Source organism: Crinia signifera, chromosome 8 (assembly GCF_055691185.1).
Source record: "Crinia signifera chromosome 8, ASM5569118v1, whole genome shotgun sequence".
Classification (NCBI taxonomy): domain Eukaryota; kingdom Metazoa; phylum Chordata; class Amphibia; order Anura; family Myobatrachidae; genus Crinia; species Crinia signifera.
In genome coordinates, this window is record NC_139224.1 from 110,673,333 (window position 1) to 110,693,753 (window position 20,421).

At 42.0% G+C, this 20,421-nt stretch overlaps 1 protein-coding gene across 4 annotated transcripts; it reads right to left on the minus strand.

The window, feature by feature from the left end:
• Positions 1 to 1,526: 1,526 nt before the first annotated feature.
• Positions 1,527 to 13,093, minus strand: UAP1 (UDP-N-acetylglucosamine pyrophosphorylase 1). Of its 4 annotated transcripts, none has more exons than XM_083156973.1 (11): positions 12,873 to 13,093; positions 12,046 to 12,342; positions 10,161 to 10,365; positions 7,995 to 8,170; positions 7,730 to 7,902; positions 7,455 to 7,648; positions 7,167 to 7,307; positions 6,257 to 6,445; positions 4,455 to 4,502; positions 3,533 to 3,599; positions 1,527 to 1,954 (listed from the first exon to the last, which is right to left on the minus strand). In XM_083156973.1, the coding sequence occupies exons 2-11, from the start codon at positions 12,323 to 12,325 to the stop codon at positions 1,856 to 1,858; spliced, it is 1,572 nt and encodes a 523-aa protein (XP_083013099.1). In that variant the 5' UTR covers positions 12,326 to 12,342; positions 12,873 to 13,093; the 3' UTR covers positions 1,527 to 1,855. The 4 variants fall into 4 exon arrangements, with proteins under 4 accessions (XP_083013099.1, XP_083013101.1, XP_083013100.1 ...); XM_083156975.1 differs by having other exon boundaries at positions 12,747 to 13,093; XM_083156974.1 differs by having other exon boundaries at positions 12,730 to 13,093.
• Positions 13,094 to 20,421: the final 7,328 nt, after the last annotated feature.

Consider the following 20,421-nt stretch of genomic DNA (forward strand, 5'->3'; position numbering starts at 1 on the left):
TACAAGCAAATTAAAGCTCATCTAAATACATGATGAGCTGTCACATAACATTAGGATTGGAATAATGTAGAAGGGGAAAAGAAGGTCTTAGCAAGGTACACCAATAGAAGATTCAAATTTAAATTAATAGGCTGCTAAATATTATAGAAAGGAAAGTAGTGAAAGTATAGAAAAAGTGATAGCATTTATTGGTATGCCAATGCACCTCAGGCCCTGATGAAGCGTTACTGCAAAGTGCGCACTGACACTGCACTACCTCTTGTGTACATCCTTTGAAATACCCTGTAGGTTGTCTCTGGACTTTGTATTCCAATACTTGCGCTCCCTGCATTAGCCCACACATGTTGTGGGTAGACAACAGGCAGGTTGATCTGTGATTTAAACTTGCAATGTGGGATACGGTTTAGTTACTTACGTAGATAATCTGAAGCTACACGGATCTACTAGGAAAATCTAAACATTAAGCCCTGTATACAATATTATATGGCTAATATTGGGGCAGATGTATTAAGCCTTAACAAGAGATAAATGGTGGTGATAAGAAGAGATAAACGTCCAGCCAATCACCTGCCAACTGCCATTTTACAGGCTGTGTTTGAAAAAAGTCAGTAAGGAGGTGATTGGCTGGACGTTTATCTCTCCTTATCACCCTTACATTTATCTCTTGTTAAGGCTTAATACATCTGCCCCAATATTAGCCAGAATTGTTGGCTATGTGAAATGTGCTGGTTGCTGCAAAAAAAATGGTACACTGTAATATGATCACTGTGCGATAAGTCAAAAATCCTCAGTGACCAAATCGCATTGTGTGTACACACCATAAGAACACGGATTTGGATACTTTGTTGGAAATATTAACACTATACAGTGTGCTCAACACAATAGATGCAATCATGTATGAATAGGCTACATACCCAATGAATTAAACTGGGAGATATCTAGTTTTGCAGACTCTAATAACTGTCTTTTTTCAGATCATAAGGAGGAGATATATATATATATATATATATATAATATTTATTTTTACACACATCTGTGTAGGGACAATTCGATATACCACTTTGTACTTTCCTGAATTATCTTTATTTCATAGCAATCTCCTACTCATTGGTATAGTGACTTGTGATTAGACCCAATTTCTGCATTTAATTCTATTGTTCCCTGAGAGACAATTGAGGCAGATGGGCATGTTTTCTATAAGTTATCACTTTTTTTGTATTTGCACTGCAGCCTATATTACAAACTTACATTGATCTATTAATAAAAGTTAAAATGTGAATCTTCTATTGGTGCAACATGATAGACATTCTTTTCATCTCCTACATTACATGGCATGGCATGCTATAGGCAACCCAGGAAGGGGAGTGTTCCAATCATCGAACCTCTGGCCTTTGAAGACAGGAATTTGCCTTTTCACGTTCTGTCTAGTTTTCCATCTTGTGTATAAAATGTTTTTTATTTTGTCAGCAAGTTGCATCTGAATACAGGTTTAACAGCATAACATTTTTGATTGACTACATAGGGTTACTGCTAAAGTTTATTTTATTTATTCGGGGGAAAAATAAAAATCCCCTCAGCAATTAAATACACAAATGAATAAAGACAGTAAAATATTATACAGTACCAATAAAATAAATTTAAATGTACACATTTTAAAAAAATAGTTATTATTTACCTCCATATAGAGTCTGCTATAAATACAAATATTCTTATAGGTTTGGCATTTAAGATGTAAGCTAAAATGTCCTGTACAGGCACAGACTGAGCAGGGAGACCCATGGGATTCCTATTGTTCAAGTACCTTTCAAATCCACATAGTCCCCCACCATAGAGGAGGCCAACTTAATGCTCTGCTTCACAGTGAGATGCCGTTCTTCACGCACTGATGGACTCCGTTTTCATCTATTGTGAGTGGGGAGTGGAACTCCTGATTTTGGACATACAGCTCCAGTCCCTAAATAGGGGTAGAGGGAAAAAAAAAAAAAAATAATAAGGGGAGGGGGAGGGGGGGAGTTTCAAGTATTAATAGAAGCCATTATATACACGATTATGTTACCAACTAAAAATGGAGACTTCAGGAACAGTACAGAGTTGCATGGAAGTCTATTTAAGTTTTCCAGCACAGCGCATGCTCCATACCTGTGCACATCTATGGGGGGATTCTGAGTCATATAGGACAATTTGAATAAAAGGCATGCAGTTCAATTAGCAGTAAATGCAGAGTTGTATGTATAACATAATCCGTCTGCTTCTAGAAGAATCTCTTGAACTAGGTATAGGACTGGGGCAAGTAAGCGCTAAAAAGAGTAACGCTTATTTTAAACATGCAGCCCTATGCATGTGTAACGTATGGGCAAATATCCATATTGCAGGGGGAACTGTTTTTTTTATAAGTAGAGATGTTGCCCATAGCAACCAGTCATATTGTACTTATCTAGAACAGTGATTCTCAGGACCCCCCCAACAGTGCAGAATTCTAGTCTCCACACAGAATCACAGGTGAAATAACTAGCTCCACCTGTGATCTTTTAAAGTGTCAGTGAATAATAAGGGCACCTGTGCACCAGCTGGGTGACCTGGAAATCGTGTACTGTTGGGGGGGGGGGGGGGTCGTCTTGAGAACCAAGGTTCAGAGCCACTGTTCTAGAAGAAAATTGCCAAAATCGGGTTGGTATGGAAAACCTCAGAACACACTTTAGTAAATATAACCCCTAGGGATATACAGTACATCCCCATACAATGGATCACAGTATGCAGTTACCAGGCAGCACACCATAAATTCATCGGTTAAATGAAAAACATTTTAAGATTTAAAAAAGTATAATAGATACAAGTTCAGCATATTTGATAGGAAGATATTATGCATGGGAACCACGAGTGTGTTCTGCGGTAGTGTTCCTGGAAGCCCTAGTCTGTCCACCACACAAAAAGGTATTCTAGAGTCTTGCATATCGAATCTGAGCCAGATGCATCTGTGCTTGGGTCTTGACGGTTGCATGTCTGACATTATGCAAATGCCACCATATAGCCATTTTCGTGTGATCAATGACAGATGCCCACTTTCAGTGATGGTTATACTGCATGGCACATCATAAGACACAACATTGGTTTTACCACACATACAGTATAGGTGGTGGTGAGTCTCGCATGAATATGGCCTCTTATGTGAGAAATTCTGTGGCCCTGAATGCAACCACTATCAGACCTGCCTGCACCACTCCCAAAACATGCCTATATGACAGGCTATCTCCATAGGTCACTTAGCGGCTGTTTTATTGGTCAAACTTTAAAAGAAAATCAACTAACAGAAATTCCTTGTGATTGGGCAGCCAGATGAATATATTGTGCAGGTTTCACATGATGAAATAGCATAAGGCTGCTTTGCAATCAATACCCAAATTATTATGTTATGTGTTCACTACCTATAAGGACTTCACACAATACTTCTAGTACAAATAGACCACAGACCGGTAAATGGTTCCAAATACATGAAAAAGTTTTGAAGCCTCCAGGCTGCAAGAGCAGAACTTACCTCTCCAGCATAAGAGACCAGCGGCGATATCTCACACTGAATGGGTAGGTCACCCACTTCCTTCATGCTAAAAGGAAAACAAATAAAGGTGTAGTGTCAGCATGGGCAACTAGATCTGCAGACCCGTTACATAGTGTTTGGCAGCATTAGAAATGAGACAGGATCCATTCCTCAGCCAAAATGTGGAAGACAGAACTATAAGAAATAAGGCAAAGGTAAAAGATCATGCATATTGTCATTAGTAACCAAGTAGTTCACTGAGAGGCCTACAGAGAAGCTGGGCATAAACCATTTATCTAGAGGTTAACTGGTCCAGTCAGCTTTACTTTGGGCACAGCTGCCCATTAGTTGTCGGCAATCAGACTGGAGGACACTGCAGATCTGTCAGTGAAGTTTTACTGCTGCATTTGGTAAAAGTCTCCAACTATAGAAGTATGAGCCCCTTGGAAGGCCAATACTCCTCTGCACAGACAAGGGGAGAGAACTTGTAATAATGAAGCCGAATGGCTTTGATCATGGTAATGCAGAGGAGATTGGCCCGCTTCAGGTCTAAACTTAAATAGTTACCGATCAATTGTAAAGTGTGCAAAGTCCAAACCAGAGAAGGAAGGACAAACCGTACCATGCTTGTAACCCATAGCAAGTAGCTATTGAATAGATTTGGCAAAATGAAAGTCTAGTAGCCACTAAGAGATGCAACCATAATGTTGTCCTAGGTTTGACTGTACATGACTGTACATCACCCTTATACAATACCCATAAAGATTTCAGCTAGTCGTACACATGCAAATATTACGCTTTGTGGTTCCAGCATTCAAGTGAATGAACAAGGAGAGAGAAAAGACGGAATAACTGTGATATTAATTCCCTTCACCATGAAGCAAAGGCTCCTGTTAGTAGCAAGACCCTGCACCATAGTTACTTGTTCTGTGAGTGGTCCTGAGTGATTCCGTGCTCTTGTCTGGGGTGGCTGTTTTAAAGATAAACATGTGAAAATACTGGATGGTATCTTTCTTTAGAACAGGCTGAAAGTGCCAGGAGTGTGAGGTTGAAAAAAAAAAAAAAAAAAGCTATGGTCACTATAGAAGTACACAGATCAAGCCAAGCCAAAAGGTTGTACCAGAGGCAAAAACCAACAGCTAAGAAGTTTATACCCTTTTCAGACATACGGCAAAATCCCAGGACCAGGGTATGTCTGAAAGGCCCTACACCGGGAATTTAGTACTCTAAAATCCCAGGTCCTGCGCACCTGCAATGGACCCGGGATTTTTAAAAACCCGGGTAGTATGTCTAAAAGGGGTATAAATCAGCATAACTACTACCACGGAGATGGATATAAAATTCAAATGGGAATGGAAGCAGTTTTTAATTTTACTAGTAAAAGGGGTATTTGTATGTTATCTTTAGAAGAGCAGATAGTTACCAGTAAGATTTGTAGTTCTGGCAGAGAACTGAGAGATCGTAGATAAGGACAGGTCATATCAGACTGGCGTAACATGTGCAGTCTGGATTTTAAAAATCTATTTGGTTCAGACTAGAGCTACAGCAACAATAGTGGTACATCCACAGGTCATCACAATGGGCCTTATTTTGGTTCATTCTTTCTGACAAAATCCTTCTTAGATGGGCAAAACCATGTGCACTGCAGGGGGGCAGATGTAACATGTGCAGAAAGAATTAGATTTGGGTGGGGTTTTACTTCAAAGTGAGATCTATATTGCAGTGTAAAAATAAAGCAGTCAGTATTTACCCTGCACAGAAACAAAATAACTCACCCAAATCTAATTCTCTCTGCACATGTTACATCTGCCCCCCTGCAGTGCACATGGTTTTGTCCATCTAAGAAGGATTTTGTCAGAAAGAATGAACCAAAATAAGGCCCAATGTGTCAAGTCTTTTAGCAGCGTCCACAATGCATGCACAGCAAGGGGAGGGGGCTCCAAATACCTAGCCTATTAACCACGCTAAAACAGAAAAAAAAAAAGTGAAAAACATCCATTTTGCTCCCCCCACAATTAATAAATAAGGAGCAAAGACAGTATTATCCATAGGTGCATACTCTATAAAGAATAGACCTCAATGATACCCTTTTCAGATATACCACCTGGAATTTTAAACCCGGTACAATCCCTGGTTTTTAAAAATCCCTGGTCCATTGCTGGTGCGCAGGACCTGAGATTTTATTCAACTAAAATCCCAGGTAGAGCCATTCAGACATACACTAGTCTCGGGATTGTGCACGTGAAAAATGTTGGGTTTTTACGCATGTCTGAAAGGGTTATGACTAATCCAGGTAACAATGCTTCTGTGTACTTAGTGTATATTGTAGCACCCACCAGCTTTGAAAACACATGCAGTTCCTCTTCCCTGCCTGGGGTGTCACTGTCTGCTGTAGTGCTTCTAGCACAGTGTGATCTGTATCTCAGCACTGATATGCAAACCAGATATGTGCTAGAAACATCACAGCAAACAGCGACACCCCAGGCAGGGAAGAGGAATTGCATGGGTTTTCAATGCTGGCGGGTGCTAGAATGAACACTAGTACTAATGGAAATAGTCAGTGAGGAGAGGGGGGCACCATTTTCTCGAATAAAAATACTTATACAGTGTCAAGAATCTGCACAGCAGATCTCTCACCCCTAGCTAGGTTTATTAGAAATTCATTTAATGTAAAACCAATATAAATGTACATTCAGATGGCTTTTCTGCGATGTTGTTACTCACAGGGGAATTGCTGGAATTCGACTGCCGTTCTCATCCACAAAGTGTCCTCCAGCATTAAGGACCCAGCAGTGATGTAGGGACAGAAGGGCATGGCGGGCAGTACTTGGGTTGTCCTTTCCATTTTGGCTATCTGCATTTTTTAAAGGTGAGAACTCCTCCTCACGAAGCACCTCAAACACCACAAACTTCCTGTACATGAGAGACATGAGAATTAGCAAGACACATTCACTATCTTTATTTATAAGGCGCCACAAAGTGTCTGCAGCGCCGTACAAAGCAAACAAATTACAAGGTAACGTACAGGGTGTGTTGATAAAATACGGCATAAATAGGGGTATAGCTGGTAGAACTAAAATCAGCATCAGTTCTGAAGTAGGTGTCGAAATTGTCGAGGAGACTGAAGATGAAGTAAAGGAAGGGAAGAACAGGACAGGAGCACAGGTGAGGTAAAGAGGTAGGGTGAGTACGTGAGGAAGGAGGGCCCTACTCATAAGAGTTAATATACTAAAAAGGAGATGGGTGGACAAACAAAAAACAATAGGATAAGTAGGAACGGAGGCAGGATCAAAAGAGGTTAGGAGGAGGGATAGGCAATAAAACTATCTGTATTATGCATGCCCAGTTTCCCCACTGTCTGGCTCAGTATAGAGCACTTACATATAAACATGGTGTGTCTGGAGTTAAGGTGCCCATACACTGTACAATATTGCATCGCACAGGTTTTGCAATGAGAGGAGATCTAGTACAAAAAGTATGCGCAGCACATACTTTTTATACTAGATCTCATCTCATTGCAAAACCTGTGCGATGCGATATTGTATACAATAATTGTACCGTGTATGGGCACCTTAACTCCAGCAAAGAGAGAATAGAGGGGCACCTAATACAGAAGTATTTAGCTTTCACTCACTCTGTAAACTGGAAGATATCAAAGACAAATTTCTCCATCTTTATTCCATTGGGTTTCTCTGGGTGAACCAGCAAACCCTGTGGGTCCACATGAGGGATTTTCTTCACCGCAACATGGTGTTGTAGCTTAGGTTCATGGACCCTGCAAATCATTTTGAAGACAAGTTATTAGATCACAATCTTTTACATTTGCCATCTGACTAATCTAGAATCTAAATGCAAGTGTCCAACATTCATTACATGTACTTGCCCGGTCTGTAACTCAGACATATGCTATTAAGTCACTTACTCCACCACTTGCTGTAGGAAACGCCTGGTGAAGAAATGATTGGCAATATTGCCAGCATTATACAGAAGTCTTCCATCGGCGCTCCTTTTTTGGGCTGTGGCCAGTGTGATCTCACTGTATTCCACTACTTGATACACACCATCAACACGACAAACCACACCCACTGGCTCTGTGGGATTCATCTTCTCTACCACCTGAAATAACAGGGGGAAATAAATGCATCAGTCTGACTAACTGTGGAGTTTCAATAGGTTTCACTGTAGTCACATTCATACCTTTGCCCCACAATCTGCCTCCTTGTCCACACAGAATCCAATAAACACGGGATCTGCCACCTTCACCAAGATATTGTCTACACAGTAAACATGCATGTACTCTATTCCTCGCCTCTCCATATCTTCCAGCACTCCATGTGCACCCAAGGCTCTATACAGTCCTCCATTACCATCTGCATATAAGAGAAGACAGTTTGTTACAGAAAAAGCTATCCAGGATCTAGATCCACCTGTGGCTTATGTAAATGCCAACTGATAATCTAACCTGGAGCCATGGCGAGCTTGCCCTTCTCCTCCATAAGGACCTTTCCTTCCAAGCTCATGGCTGGCAGCATTCCCTGCTGAAATAGTATTATATTATTTTCGTTTAATCCAAAATAATGATGTTTCTGGAAGAATTGACGCGTGGACTCCATAGTCCGGCCGCTAGTCATGATGTACCTGTAAGACAAAGAATAATCTCTGAATTAAGTCATAGTAGTTTCAACTTCAAAACATAATAAACATCAGGTTCAGGATAAATTCAGTTGTAGACCTAGAATTTAAAAGAGTCCAGAGCCAACATATCCAGAAAATGCAGAAGTAGGGTTCTACCAGTGCCACAGACTTGGGGGAAATTTAATAGGATGTGAGATTCAGAAAGTGAGAGACTTGGAAAGAAATCTCCAGGTTTTTTTTTTTTAAAGTGGCAATCATTTACACTTCAAATGATTGCCGCTTTAAAAAAAAGGAAAAAAAATAAAATCACTGGAAATTTCTTACCAAATCTCTCATCCTATTACATTTCGCCATTTAAAATCAACATATAGAAAACACAGATGAGTCACTAAATCCAACAGTGTATTCACTAAAAACAAATAACCATAGACATGTATAGAACCTCTACAGAAATCTTCTGCACTAGAACACAATGTACACATTAATCCTCAGCGACTGAATCAACTTGACACATTGGATTTTCACAATTTGTTTAGGTTGATATGGAAGAAAAGTTATTTTAAAAACCACAATGTTATCTGGTTCTCATGCCATCAAAAACAAAAGACTTATCAGAGTTAATTAGATCAAAAGCTTCTAAAATGAACATATCGGGTCAATGAAAAGCCCTAATAAAGTGTAAACAAGACAGGGTTCCAAAAAGAACAAACATACTTAAATTGAATTAGAAGAAGTGTGTGTGTGTGTGTGTGTGTGTGTGCGCCGATTTATCGGAAATCGGCCAATTTTGGTCCAATGCTCGCTCCCGTGGATCTTTAGCTGAATCTTCTGATCTTACGTGCTGCACAAAAGATCAGAAGATTTAACAAAAGATTCATAGGAACGCACACAGGATCTTAAGAAAAATCTTTGGTAAAGATGCGCTTGCCTGAAATCTTTTGTCCAGGACGGAAAAAAACATTTCAAGGCTAATTTATGCGCACATCTTACGATCACAGATCTTTCTAGTGAATGGGCACCTTAAGGGGTCCATTTATCATTAAATAAATGTGGCCTATTCACAGAAAACACCCGTTTATCGGGTTAACTGCAAATATTTAGTGTTCCCTTAATGTATCGTATCCCCCCATTCCCACAGCCCTCAGGTTTCTATGGGGGAATGAATACCCCCAGTTATACACATCTTGGCTGAAGGTCACTAGCATGTGGTTACCCATGGACAACGCATCACAGGTTTATCCACCTCGCATTGCATCTGGTTTCTTGGAATTTAATATATAGGCATGCGTTTTCCTAGATAGCTTAACTTCCGAGAAGAGGATCTACAGGGCAGTCAAAGCAAAATAAGTTTCTGAAAACCGTTAAAGGCTGTAAATATTGAAAAATGCTTCACACTCAGGTGTGGTCTTCTAAGGAGGTAGGTCTCCTTTATGCCGATACCAACTCCTACCCATGTTGCAGCATCATTCAACAGGTTAATAACAGAATAAAGAGTCAGTCAAACTCGCATAGAAAAAAAAAAAATGAATCGCATAGTGTGCAGCTATATGCAATGCTGATGTGTGGCCCCACTCGGTCAGTATTGCATGTAGAAATAGATGTGCAGCAGTCTTGTCTACTATATTGTAAGGAGGCCCCCCTGGCATTTGTCACCAGTAACTCAATGCCGGCCGCCCTATCACACCACAGCTCTTTTGCAGGTAGCAATGCATTTATTGCATGTATTATTTGGGATAGCCCTCTTTCTCTGCCAAAACATCTACATAAGTCCATGTGTGTGACCAGCAGTGGATTCAACACAGCTAATCTAGGACTCCTTGTATAGTTCTTGTAGTAAATGATTCTGTGACAATTGACCCTGCTAACAGCCCTGTGTCAAGGTCTACTACTACTTCCTGCTATTTGCCACCAATGTCAGTAGTAACAGGGTCATTACAAAGCACTTTTGTCTAAAATACTGAAAACATCCATATAAGACCAGACACCAGCTCACCAAGGAATGATGCAGTCTTTCCCATGTTGCTTCTTAGCCAGTCTCTGTAGCTTTAAGATACGTTCAGCTTGTATCTGGAAGAGACTTTTGGAGGAAGGCAGGCCCACATCATACATGCCCTTTGGATAGGACACCCCCAAGCGGGTTCCCTGTCCACCAGCCAACAGCAACACAGCAACTTTACCTTGAGCAATCTGACTAAAACCTGGAGAAATAGATAAACTATGAATGATTAAAGGCTTAAGGGGAAAAAAAAAAAAACACATCAATACAGGACTGAGAGGTCAGGCCAATGATCCTAAAAACTATTTAACAATCTAATGCACTATAATAGTAAAGTAATTTAAAGGCAAACCCAGGTTAATTTAGCCCCTGGATGTCCCTTAAAAACATTGGGAAGAGTCATGTTAAAAAAAAAAAAAAATTATGTATACACAAAAAAGGGGGGTGTCCAGAGTGCGCTCAAATGGTACCACCTAGCCAGAAAGGGTAAATAGTCCCAAATTGGTGTGATCCTGCGGTCACTTATATTCAGACGGAGTGTTCGTATACTTCAAAATAATACCGAAGACCTCGAATGTAAAAAGCAGTTCTTTATTGGAAGCCCGACGCGTTTCATCTACACGACTTCATCAGGGGCAAAGGCAAGGCCAGATACGGCCAGAAATCCAGACAAAGGCAATAATGGACAATGTTCCTTTACACGTACAGTTAAAATCAGTGTGGGTGGATACAGAAGTTTAACGCCAAGGATAAAAATCCAAATATAACTCCTTCAGAGGACAAGAAGGTGTATATAACCAAGGGAGTGGGATCCAAGGTGTGGGTTTAACCCACAGGCTAGAGGGAAAGGGCTTCCTTTCTCACACTCAGCAAATAAAATCAGATACAATAGAATCCACAGTAGGCGAATATGGATGCTTACTCCACTGCAAACCAGGAGTTCTCAGAACTCAGCCTGTTTCAGTCTACAATTCAATGGTCCTCTGCCATTTTGTCCTGATGAAAATGGCAGAGGACCATTGAAACGTAGACTGAAACAGGCTGAGTTCTGAGTCTTTATTTCATTTGCCTTGAGTGCCTCCGCTTCGTGTGTGTGTGTGTGTGTGTGTGTGTGTGTGTGTGTGTGTGTGTGTGTGTGTGTGTGTGTGTGTGTTATATATAATAATAATAATAATAATCCTGCAACCCACAGCTATTACTATTCCAGAAAGACAAAGTGGAGAAGAGGCCCAAATGATCATTGTATAGACTGTGCTAGATTAAGGATGGCTACTATAGAAGCATATTTATTGCTATGGGCAGGGTAGCCGAGAGGAATGCCGGGCCCCGGTAACATTTTGGGGCGTGGCCTAAGTGTGGGAGGTGAGGCCACCTCCTGTGCTTAGGCCACGCCCCCAAAATGTTTAGAGGGGGTGAATAAAAAACCTGTAAACTTAGCAGCAGCACACACCTACAGCATGTGCTGTATGTGTGCTGATGCCAGGAGGGGGGAGGGGGGAGTCGGACCGGGCCCCTGACGGACCCCTCCAGCAACCCAGGGCCTGGGTAATTAGTACCTGCCCCCCCCCCCCCCCCTCCTCCTCTCTCGGCTGCCCTGGCTATGGGAAACTTCGCTTTATGACGACATTTGAGTTTTCATACATCTATGCAAGTAAACGGGCTGATCACCTCACATCGTCTGATTGCCCCAATAATTGCATAGGTGTGTATGCAGGAATGTTACTTTTTTGTGACACAAATAATATGAAAAGGTTTAGTCCCTAAATAATTTTTTTTTTTTTTTTTAATAGTCTATAACCCCAGAACAGTAGAGGAGATGCCAGTAAGCACCACATGCTGGCCACTTCATAACAATAACAAATCCTAGAAGAAACAGAATTACCTTCAGCTTCCCAGTCTTTAAGATGCTCTCTATCCCGTGTGACACTGCCAAGTACCTCTCGGGGCACAGCCTCCATTCTGGCATCCACTTTTTCTTGTGCTAAAGAAACAGAATATGCATCCATGGCTCTACGGAAGAAGCCATTTAGCTCTACAAAGTCCAAGCCCTGCAACTCCCCAAGTAAATGAGAACGCTGGGTTTCGGACAACTCATCCCAAAATTGCAACACATGGCTCTGACCAGCCTTATCCAGGCACTGACGTAGCGTATCCACATCCATAACTCGGATCCTAAAGGCTGCAAGGATAAAGTAATATTCTTAGTTATCAATAATACACATATCAAACCAAACAGCTACTGGGTTTAACTTCTTAAGCATTCTACATGGTGACATCTCACTCATAACATCTCCACTATCATTACTGCATCAGATGCTAAACACTGTTCACATTACAACACGTACATGACAACAGTCCTCCATACCTTCCTTTATAGACCACAATACATAATATAAGTACCAAATGTCACTCCTCCCATAACACCACATCTGGTCACAATCACACACCAACCCCCAAACCCCCCCCCCCCTTCCCCATATACCCCCAGAGGGTACCAACACCAGTCACACAATCCCCAACCTCTCATTAACAATTTCCCATTCAGGACTAACAAATCTACACTCACTGTAAGTCACTGCTTACAGTTGTCCAGAAGCACTTGGAGTCCCCTCTCCCGTAGCCTGATGTATTGGCAGCAGTGTGGAAGCAGAGCCACATATGTGTCAATGACGTGCGGCTGCACTGATTATATCAGCCTTGTACACTCACCTCCCAGACCGGATTCTTCTCGTACACCCTCACACCCCCCTACGCCTTGTGACCTTTTTATATTTAATGAGCCTCGCCCACAGCCAGTTAGTTGTCTGTGCCTCCATGGCACTTTGTGACGTTAGCAGCCATCTTGTGATTGGCGCCTTGCGAACTCTTCACACATCAGGTCCTGCCTCTGTGCTTCCCCATGGGGCTGTGTCATATTCGGGATCTGTGGTTGGCAGCCGAGATTTGTACGTCGGCCAGATGTGTCCAATTAGCGCTTCTATTGCTCCTGTCCACGCCCACTATGCAGCGTGGCATACTAAGACGGTGCTTAGAGGATGCCTGCGTTGCCCTATGGGCGGGAGGAACCCCGGCCCATCCCTCCTGTAATGCGATCACCAGTGTGGGTGACGTATTATCCCGCAGCAGCTCAGTCATAATCATCTATCCATATAGTTCCAGTTTATACCCATAATTCTGCTGCCACATAGATGAGCCCATACTAATATATATATATATATATATATATATATATATATATATATATATATATATATATATATATATATAAATATAGTACTATTTTTCTGTGAGAAATAGGTTCAGGGACTCCAGGTCTGAGGGTGGATCAATTAAATAAAAAAAACATATATAATAGAGAGAGGGAAGGAGAGATGGATGTATATATATATATATATGGATAGCAGTTGTGGGTTGGCGCCCCTTTGTGCGATCTTCAATAATTAGATCTGTACAGATCTAATTATTGAAGATCGCACAAAGGGGCGCCAACCCACAACTGCTATCCACATTCTCCTTGTCCCCATCCAACAGGGGTCTATGTGAGTCCAGCAGCCCCAACAAAAGTATATACCAGAATCATTGGCGCGATAAGAGAGTCTGTTCCCCATATATATATATATATATATATATATATATATATATATATATATATATATATATATATATATATATATATATATATATATTAGTTTTTACTATAGTGATCTGTCTCTCATTTACAGAGGCTTCTAGTTCACAAGTAATTTGTTATCCCTGTAAATGTCTTTAATTTTATCTACTGATCAATGAATGAGTAACTGTATAACTCCTGTATTCTATATATATATATATATTATATATAACTCGTCACATAGGGGTTTATTCTAGTTCATTCTTTCTGACAAAATCCTTCTTAGATGGACAAAACCATGTGCACTGCAGGTGGGGCAGATGTGATTTGTGCAGAGAGAATTAGATTTGGGTGAGTTATTTTGTTTCTGTGCAGGGTAAATACTGGCTGCTTTATTTTACACTGCAATATAGATCTCACTTTGAAGAAAAACCCCACCCAAATCTAATTCTCTCTGTACATGTTACATCTGCCCCCCCTGCAGTGCACATGGTTTTGTCCATCTAAGAAGGATTTTGTCAGAAAGAATGAACTAGAATAACCCCCATAGTTATCTTATAAAAACTATTTTTTTGAAGAGCACTAAAACTGCAGTGACCGAGTGTTGGCAAAAAAGCGTAGTGTATCTCATGATATCACTGTGTTCTCATAGTTTCTCAGGAAATAATTGTAAAACACTGATTATTCACTGTTTAGAAGCTCTTCATTAATTATTTTTTGTATAGATCATGGATTCCCAAGTCCTCCATGCACACTAATGCTGGGTACACACTAGACAACATTTAAAACAAATTTGTTGATAAATTGTTAAAATCTAGCAATGTTCGCTCCAGTGGGTCACTAGCAGCTTCCCCCGTCATCTGTAAATGCAGCTTAATTGGGGGATGTCAATAGCTCCGGCTCCCCATACACCTCACACCAGGGGTGGATCCAGGATAAAATGACAGGGGGGGCACCATGATAAAAGAGGGTTTAGGTGGGGGAGGGGCAGTGTTAGTGGTGCCAGTGTACATGCTAAGAGAGCGGCAGAGAGAGGGTGGGAATGGGATTAAAAATAGGCGCTGGCATTTAAAGTACGCAGGCCCACCATGGCAACAAAAGCGAAGGATGTAGTTGTACGCGCGCCGAAGGCGCGCTCCGGAAAAGGGGTGTGGTCACTCAACAGAGGTGTGTCCTTGAGTGTAGTCTACAACACCATATACAACTTCTACACATTATGCAACAAAATACTAGACCCTTTATACTTCCCCCTTACACATGATGCCAAATGGAATGAAACTAAATTCACATAATTCCACATGGATTGAGCCAAAATTCAAATAATGCCACAAGGATTGTGTCAAAATTCACATAATGCCACACGGATTGAGCCAAAATTTACATAATATCACACGGATTTAGCCAAAATTCACATAATGCCAAATGGATTGAGCCAAAATTCACATAATGCCACATGGATTGTGTCAAAATTCACATAATGCCACATGGATTGAGCCAAAATTCACATAATGCCACACGGATTGAGCCAAAATTCACATAATGCCAAATGGATTGAGCCAAAATTCACATAATGCAACATGGATTGAGCCAAAATTCACATACTGCCACACGACTTGAGCCAAAATTCACATAATGCCACATGGATTGAGCCAAAATTCACATAATGCCACATGGATTGTGTCAAAATTCACATAATGCCACACAGATTGAGACAAAATTCACATAATGCCACACAGATTGAGCCAAAATTCACATAATGCCACATGGATTGAGCCAGAATTCACATAATGCCACACAGATTAAGCCAAAATTCACAATACGCTTCATAAACAGGGACATTGTCCACCAAAGGCACGCATTAAACATTTACACCATAATGTCCATTACACGTTAAGTTACACGCCATTATGTCCATTATGTATTATGCCAAACACCATAATGCCTATTAAAAATTATGCTACATAAGTGCTGCTTATCTACATGCTCATTGCCAAGGGTTCCATGCTCATTGCCAGAGGTTCCATGCTCGTTGCCATGTGGGATTACATGTTCATTGCCAAGGGGGAATACCTGCTCGCGGTAAATGGGGGACAGCCGCCGCCAGGCAGAAGCGATAGCCACTGACAGTGGCAGAGCCTGGCTGTATTCAGAGCACTGCAGGTACCGGCTATTTGAAATAATACCCCTTTCACACCAGAAAATGCATTCCCAGTTTGGTTCCTTTTACACCAGCCTAGTCCCTGCATTTTCTGGTGTGAGGGGGAGAGAAAACCACCCCCCCCCCCCCTTTAACCAGTTATCTCATTTAACCGGCTATATCTTTGGAAGCAACTGACCCATTTACATGAGTATCATATTGAACAACTTTTGAGTGGGCTTTGAATGATTTTGGTCCAGTGAAATTGGAACGTTTGGTTCCAGAGTAATCTGCCCTCAAAGAATATGAACAGCCATGAAATTACATTTCAAAAATAAAAAAATCGGTTTACACGCAATATCTCTGGAACCGATTGACCGATATGGACCAGCCTGGTATCATATTGAAGGCCCAGCGATTTGGAATTGAATGAGATCAACCACAAGCTTCTGTGATGCCAGGGCGGGAACTGGCAACCGTCGGAACCGGGTCGGGGACGGAATTGACGGGTCCCATATTATCCTATGGGGAAAAAACGTTACAGCTTTACCAGGCGATATCTCCGGTTCCCGGGGGGCTAGAGACATGGGGCTGGGCTCGTTGGAAAGCCCTGATCCTCAGCTACAAAATGAAATGACAGGGGGGCACGTGCCCGGGTACCTTCCCCCCCCCCCTGAATCCGCCACTGCCTCACACACACAGTGCTGGATTAAACCTTCGCTGGGCCCAGGGAATGTTGGACAGGGGACCCCTCCCACTTGTCATGAACTGGTCGCAAACTGCATTGGAGAATATTGCACTGTCAAAACATAGAGTAATTCCAATTATAAAGCACAATGAAATATGCTGCGCTATACAAGAAACTGTATATATATAGAAAATAAACCATTTCATTTTGGTGTCCTAAATCCCTAAATGGCTGAATCCCTTCAGAGATAAATATCTATTTATATAGATAGCTTCTTCTATATTTATAGGACAGGGTGAGGGGTCTGCTGAAATGGGAATAATGAGGTGAGGAGGAGCACATGAAGTGGGAGCTGAGAAGGACTGCTCGGCGTGGGTGTTACAATAACTTCCATCACACACAGCTTCAACCTATTAATAGTCCCATGGGCCTGGAGCTGAAAATGTTCAAGAGCCTATTATAAGAAGTGGAGGAGACGAGACCAAAGCCATGTAGAGCCCATAGACTGTATGCCCCAATGTCTCCCTAACTATATAAAAGAATACACATTGCATAATCATGCAGAAAATAGAAATGCAATTTTACTACTTCAGTGCTGCAGAAATCACCGGAAAAATGGCTGTTGCGCCCCTGCCTGACATATAGCATGTACTGTAGCACTGTCCTGTAATTTCTCTAACTCAAAACCAAAAACTGTATATAATGATATTATCATCTTCAGTCACCCAGTCTGTGTCACCCACACACTGCCACATCTAGGGGTGGAATGGGAATTAAAAGCAGCCCGTGAAATAATTTGAAGCAGCTCTGGGGGGGGGGCTCACTGGTCTGTAATTACTTGCTTCTTCTTTGCTTCCGCTTTTGTGCAGTGGAACTATGTTTGCTCTTCTTTAGTCCTCTGGGACTGAAATATTTGACTGGGAATGATGATGGGCGGCACTCCAACTGTGGCAAATGCTGGCAAAGCTTGGTTTTAGGTGAAAGAAAACGGGTGCCCTCCGGTATGCAGCACTGCGGCTACTGTACATACACTTCTGGGGGATGGCGGCACTCCAAATTATAAATGTCCACACTCAGGTAGGATACTACCTGAGTGTGGACATTTATTATTTGGAGTGCCGCCATCCCCCAGAAGTGTATGTACAGTAGCCGCAGTGCTGCATACCGGAGGGCACCCGTTTTCTTTCACCTAAATATATATATATATATATATTGGGGGGGGGGGGGGAGAGAAAACAGGCGCCTGATCTTACTTAATTTCAAATATGACCACAGCAATATGATGAGTTCAATCTAAAAAAAAATGAATTTTCACAGCTAACATATAAAATATATATAAAATATATATAAAATACGTGCAGGATCCTGCTCCCCTTGAAGAAGTCCACAGCTGGACGAAACGCGTTGGGACCCCTCCACCAATCCTCTAAGCCACCAAGCTTTGGACTAAGACCCTGTTCTTTAGTTCAGAACTAGGGCCCTTATTCTGATCGGTGCATACTTTCCCGAATTCTTACGTAGCGGGCCGCACGCCACGCTGTGCGGACATCGTCCGTAGAAATGCCCACGAGCCTCCGCATTCGGACGGACTCACTGTTTAAGAAGAGGGCGTGTGTACGGACGACATACAAACCTTGCGTGTGCGGTGGACACGCACAGATTCGGCACGGTCTTACAGCGTAAGCACGGTCTTACCGCGTCAGAACGGACGGGAACCTGGCCGTACGCACCGATGCGGTGTATTTACGCACAAATCCCCACTATTATCAGAACACCCAAATCTGTAACATGACCCACTTATGCAATTAGGCTACCTCATTCAAAAGGGATTGTTTTTAATGGTCATCTATTATTTATCTAATTGATAATTAAACACTTTAATACCACTTTAGATTAACCCTTTCATCGTGCTAAGTACACAACATTCTTTCTTGCCCCTTTACGCCCATGTGTTATGTATGCATATGTATATACCTTTTGCACCTTACATAAATAAACAGCATTATTTATACTTATATACTTATAGTTATACTTATACTGTAAAATAAAACAATAACACACAGACCACTTCTAACTTTTATGACAAAAATGTATTACTATAGAACAAACTATTTAAAAAAAAAAATCAGAGCAGGAGGTCACAAACGTTCTGCACCTCTGCGGCCATGTCCAGAAGATGCTGCCGCAGCCTGAGGGGAGGGCCCCTCTCAACCCCTCGCCTTCTTGCCTCTGGTGATCTGTGGGCATGTTAAAGGGGGATCAACATTAATTATGCTATTCAGGTTGACCTTGTACAGTCAATCCTAAGTACCTACAGCATGAGAATTCATACATACAAACAATTACATAGCCAATACTGTTTGTAATGGGGAAAAAAAAGATGGGCCCACACACACACACAGTGGCTTACACTACTGAATATGTGAGTGATACAATTGGCAATGTATGTATCAAAATCATAACAACACTTGAGCCTCACTCACACTTCTCCTGCCTTAACACTCACCAATCTACTAGAAAGCTACATCCAATACAACATGCCACATTTTGCCATACATATATACCTGCATGTCACTGCTTAATAGCTAAACCGCATGATAGATAGATAGATACATAGATGGATACATAGATACATGGATGGATGGATACATGGATGGATGGATGGATACATGGATGGATGGATGGATGGATACCACATTTAAAGGCTAGCTTAGTCCCTCTACCCCTTACTTCCTGAATCATTGTCACATTGCCAGATAGGTGAAACTGCAGCACTAATCCGCTCCCATACACCAAACAATTTCTAAAGTCAATCCATCCTACAAATTCGCTTTGCTAAATACATGGCAACAACACGGGCCAACTGGCTAGAGGGGGCCAAGGGGAACTGCCCACTTGTGACTCCATTATAAATCACGGCTGACCATACTCCATTGATGTTTTATTTGTGCTTGTATAGAAAGGCCCTCCATAAATAAACACTCATCACCTACATGAGCCTCCAGATTCCACGTTTTCAGTGTCTGTTGTAACCCACTTTTGTTTATTAATTAATAATAGAGTAAAACACACTAGATTCAGCAGTGGTACCTAACAAATAGTAGTACCACCAATTATTAATGATGCCTTATGTTTACCTACCACTTCCTTCAACCTCCAACACCTCACACGCCTCCTCCTCTTCCACGACCTCCTCGGCCACCTCCTCCTGGCCCATCACCTCTGAGCCCACCTCCTCCTGGGCCGCCTCCTCCGAGCCCACCTCCTCCTGGTCCACCTCCTCATGGGCCGCCTCCTCCGAGCCCACCTCCTCCTGGGCCACCTTCTCATGGGCCGCCTCCTCATGGGCCACCTCCTCCTGGCCCTGCTCATGGGCCTGTCTTGCACGGTCACGTGCTGTAAGAAAATTCAAAAAGCAGAGTGTTAAATAAGGCACATGATTTGTTCATTCATCATGCAGCCAAAACAATGACATATTAGACCCACATTACAGCATGTCAAACATGAAGTACCACACAGATAGTGTTTGCCATGTTTAACTCGTGATCAGCCATGTTACCTTATTGGCTTAAAAAAGGTCATGGAAGCATGTACAATTGGCCATTTAATGTGTAAACACTTACATTGTGCAATGCTGGCCCTTATTTGCTGGAGCAATTCGGGCTGAAGGCGCCTCAGATCAGACCATCGCCACTCCAGCTGTGCGATGGTCCTGCGCACCTGGGTGCGCGCGAATATGCGCCTGTGGGCAGCGGCATACGCATGGCACTTCTGCCGGTTCGTGATGAACGGGCCCGCACGGCCCAGCCTGGTCTCCATAACG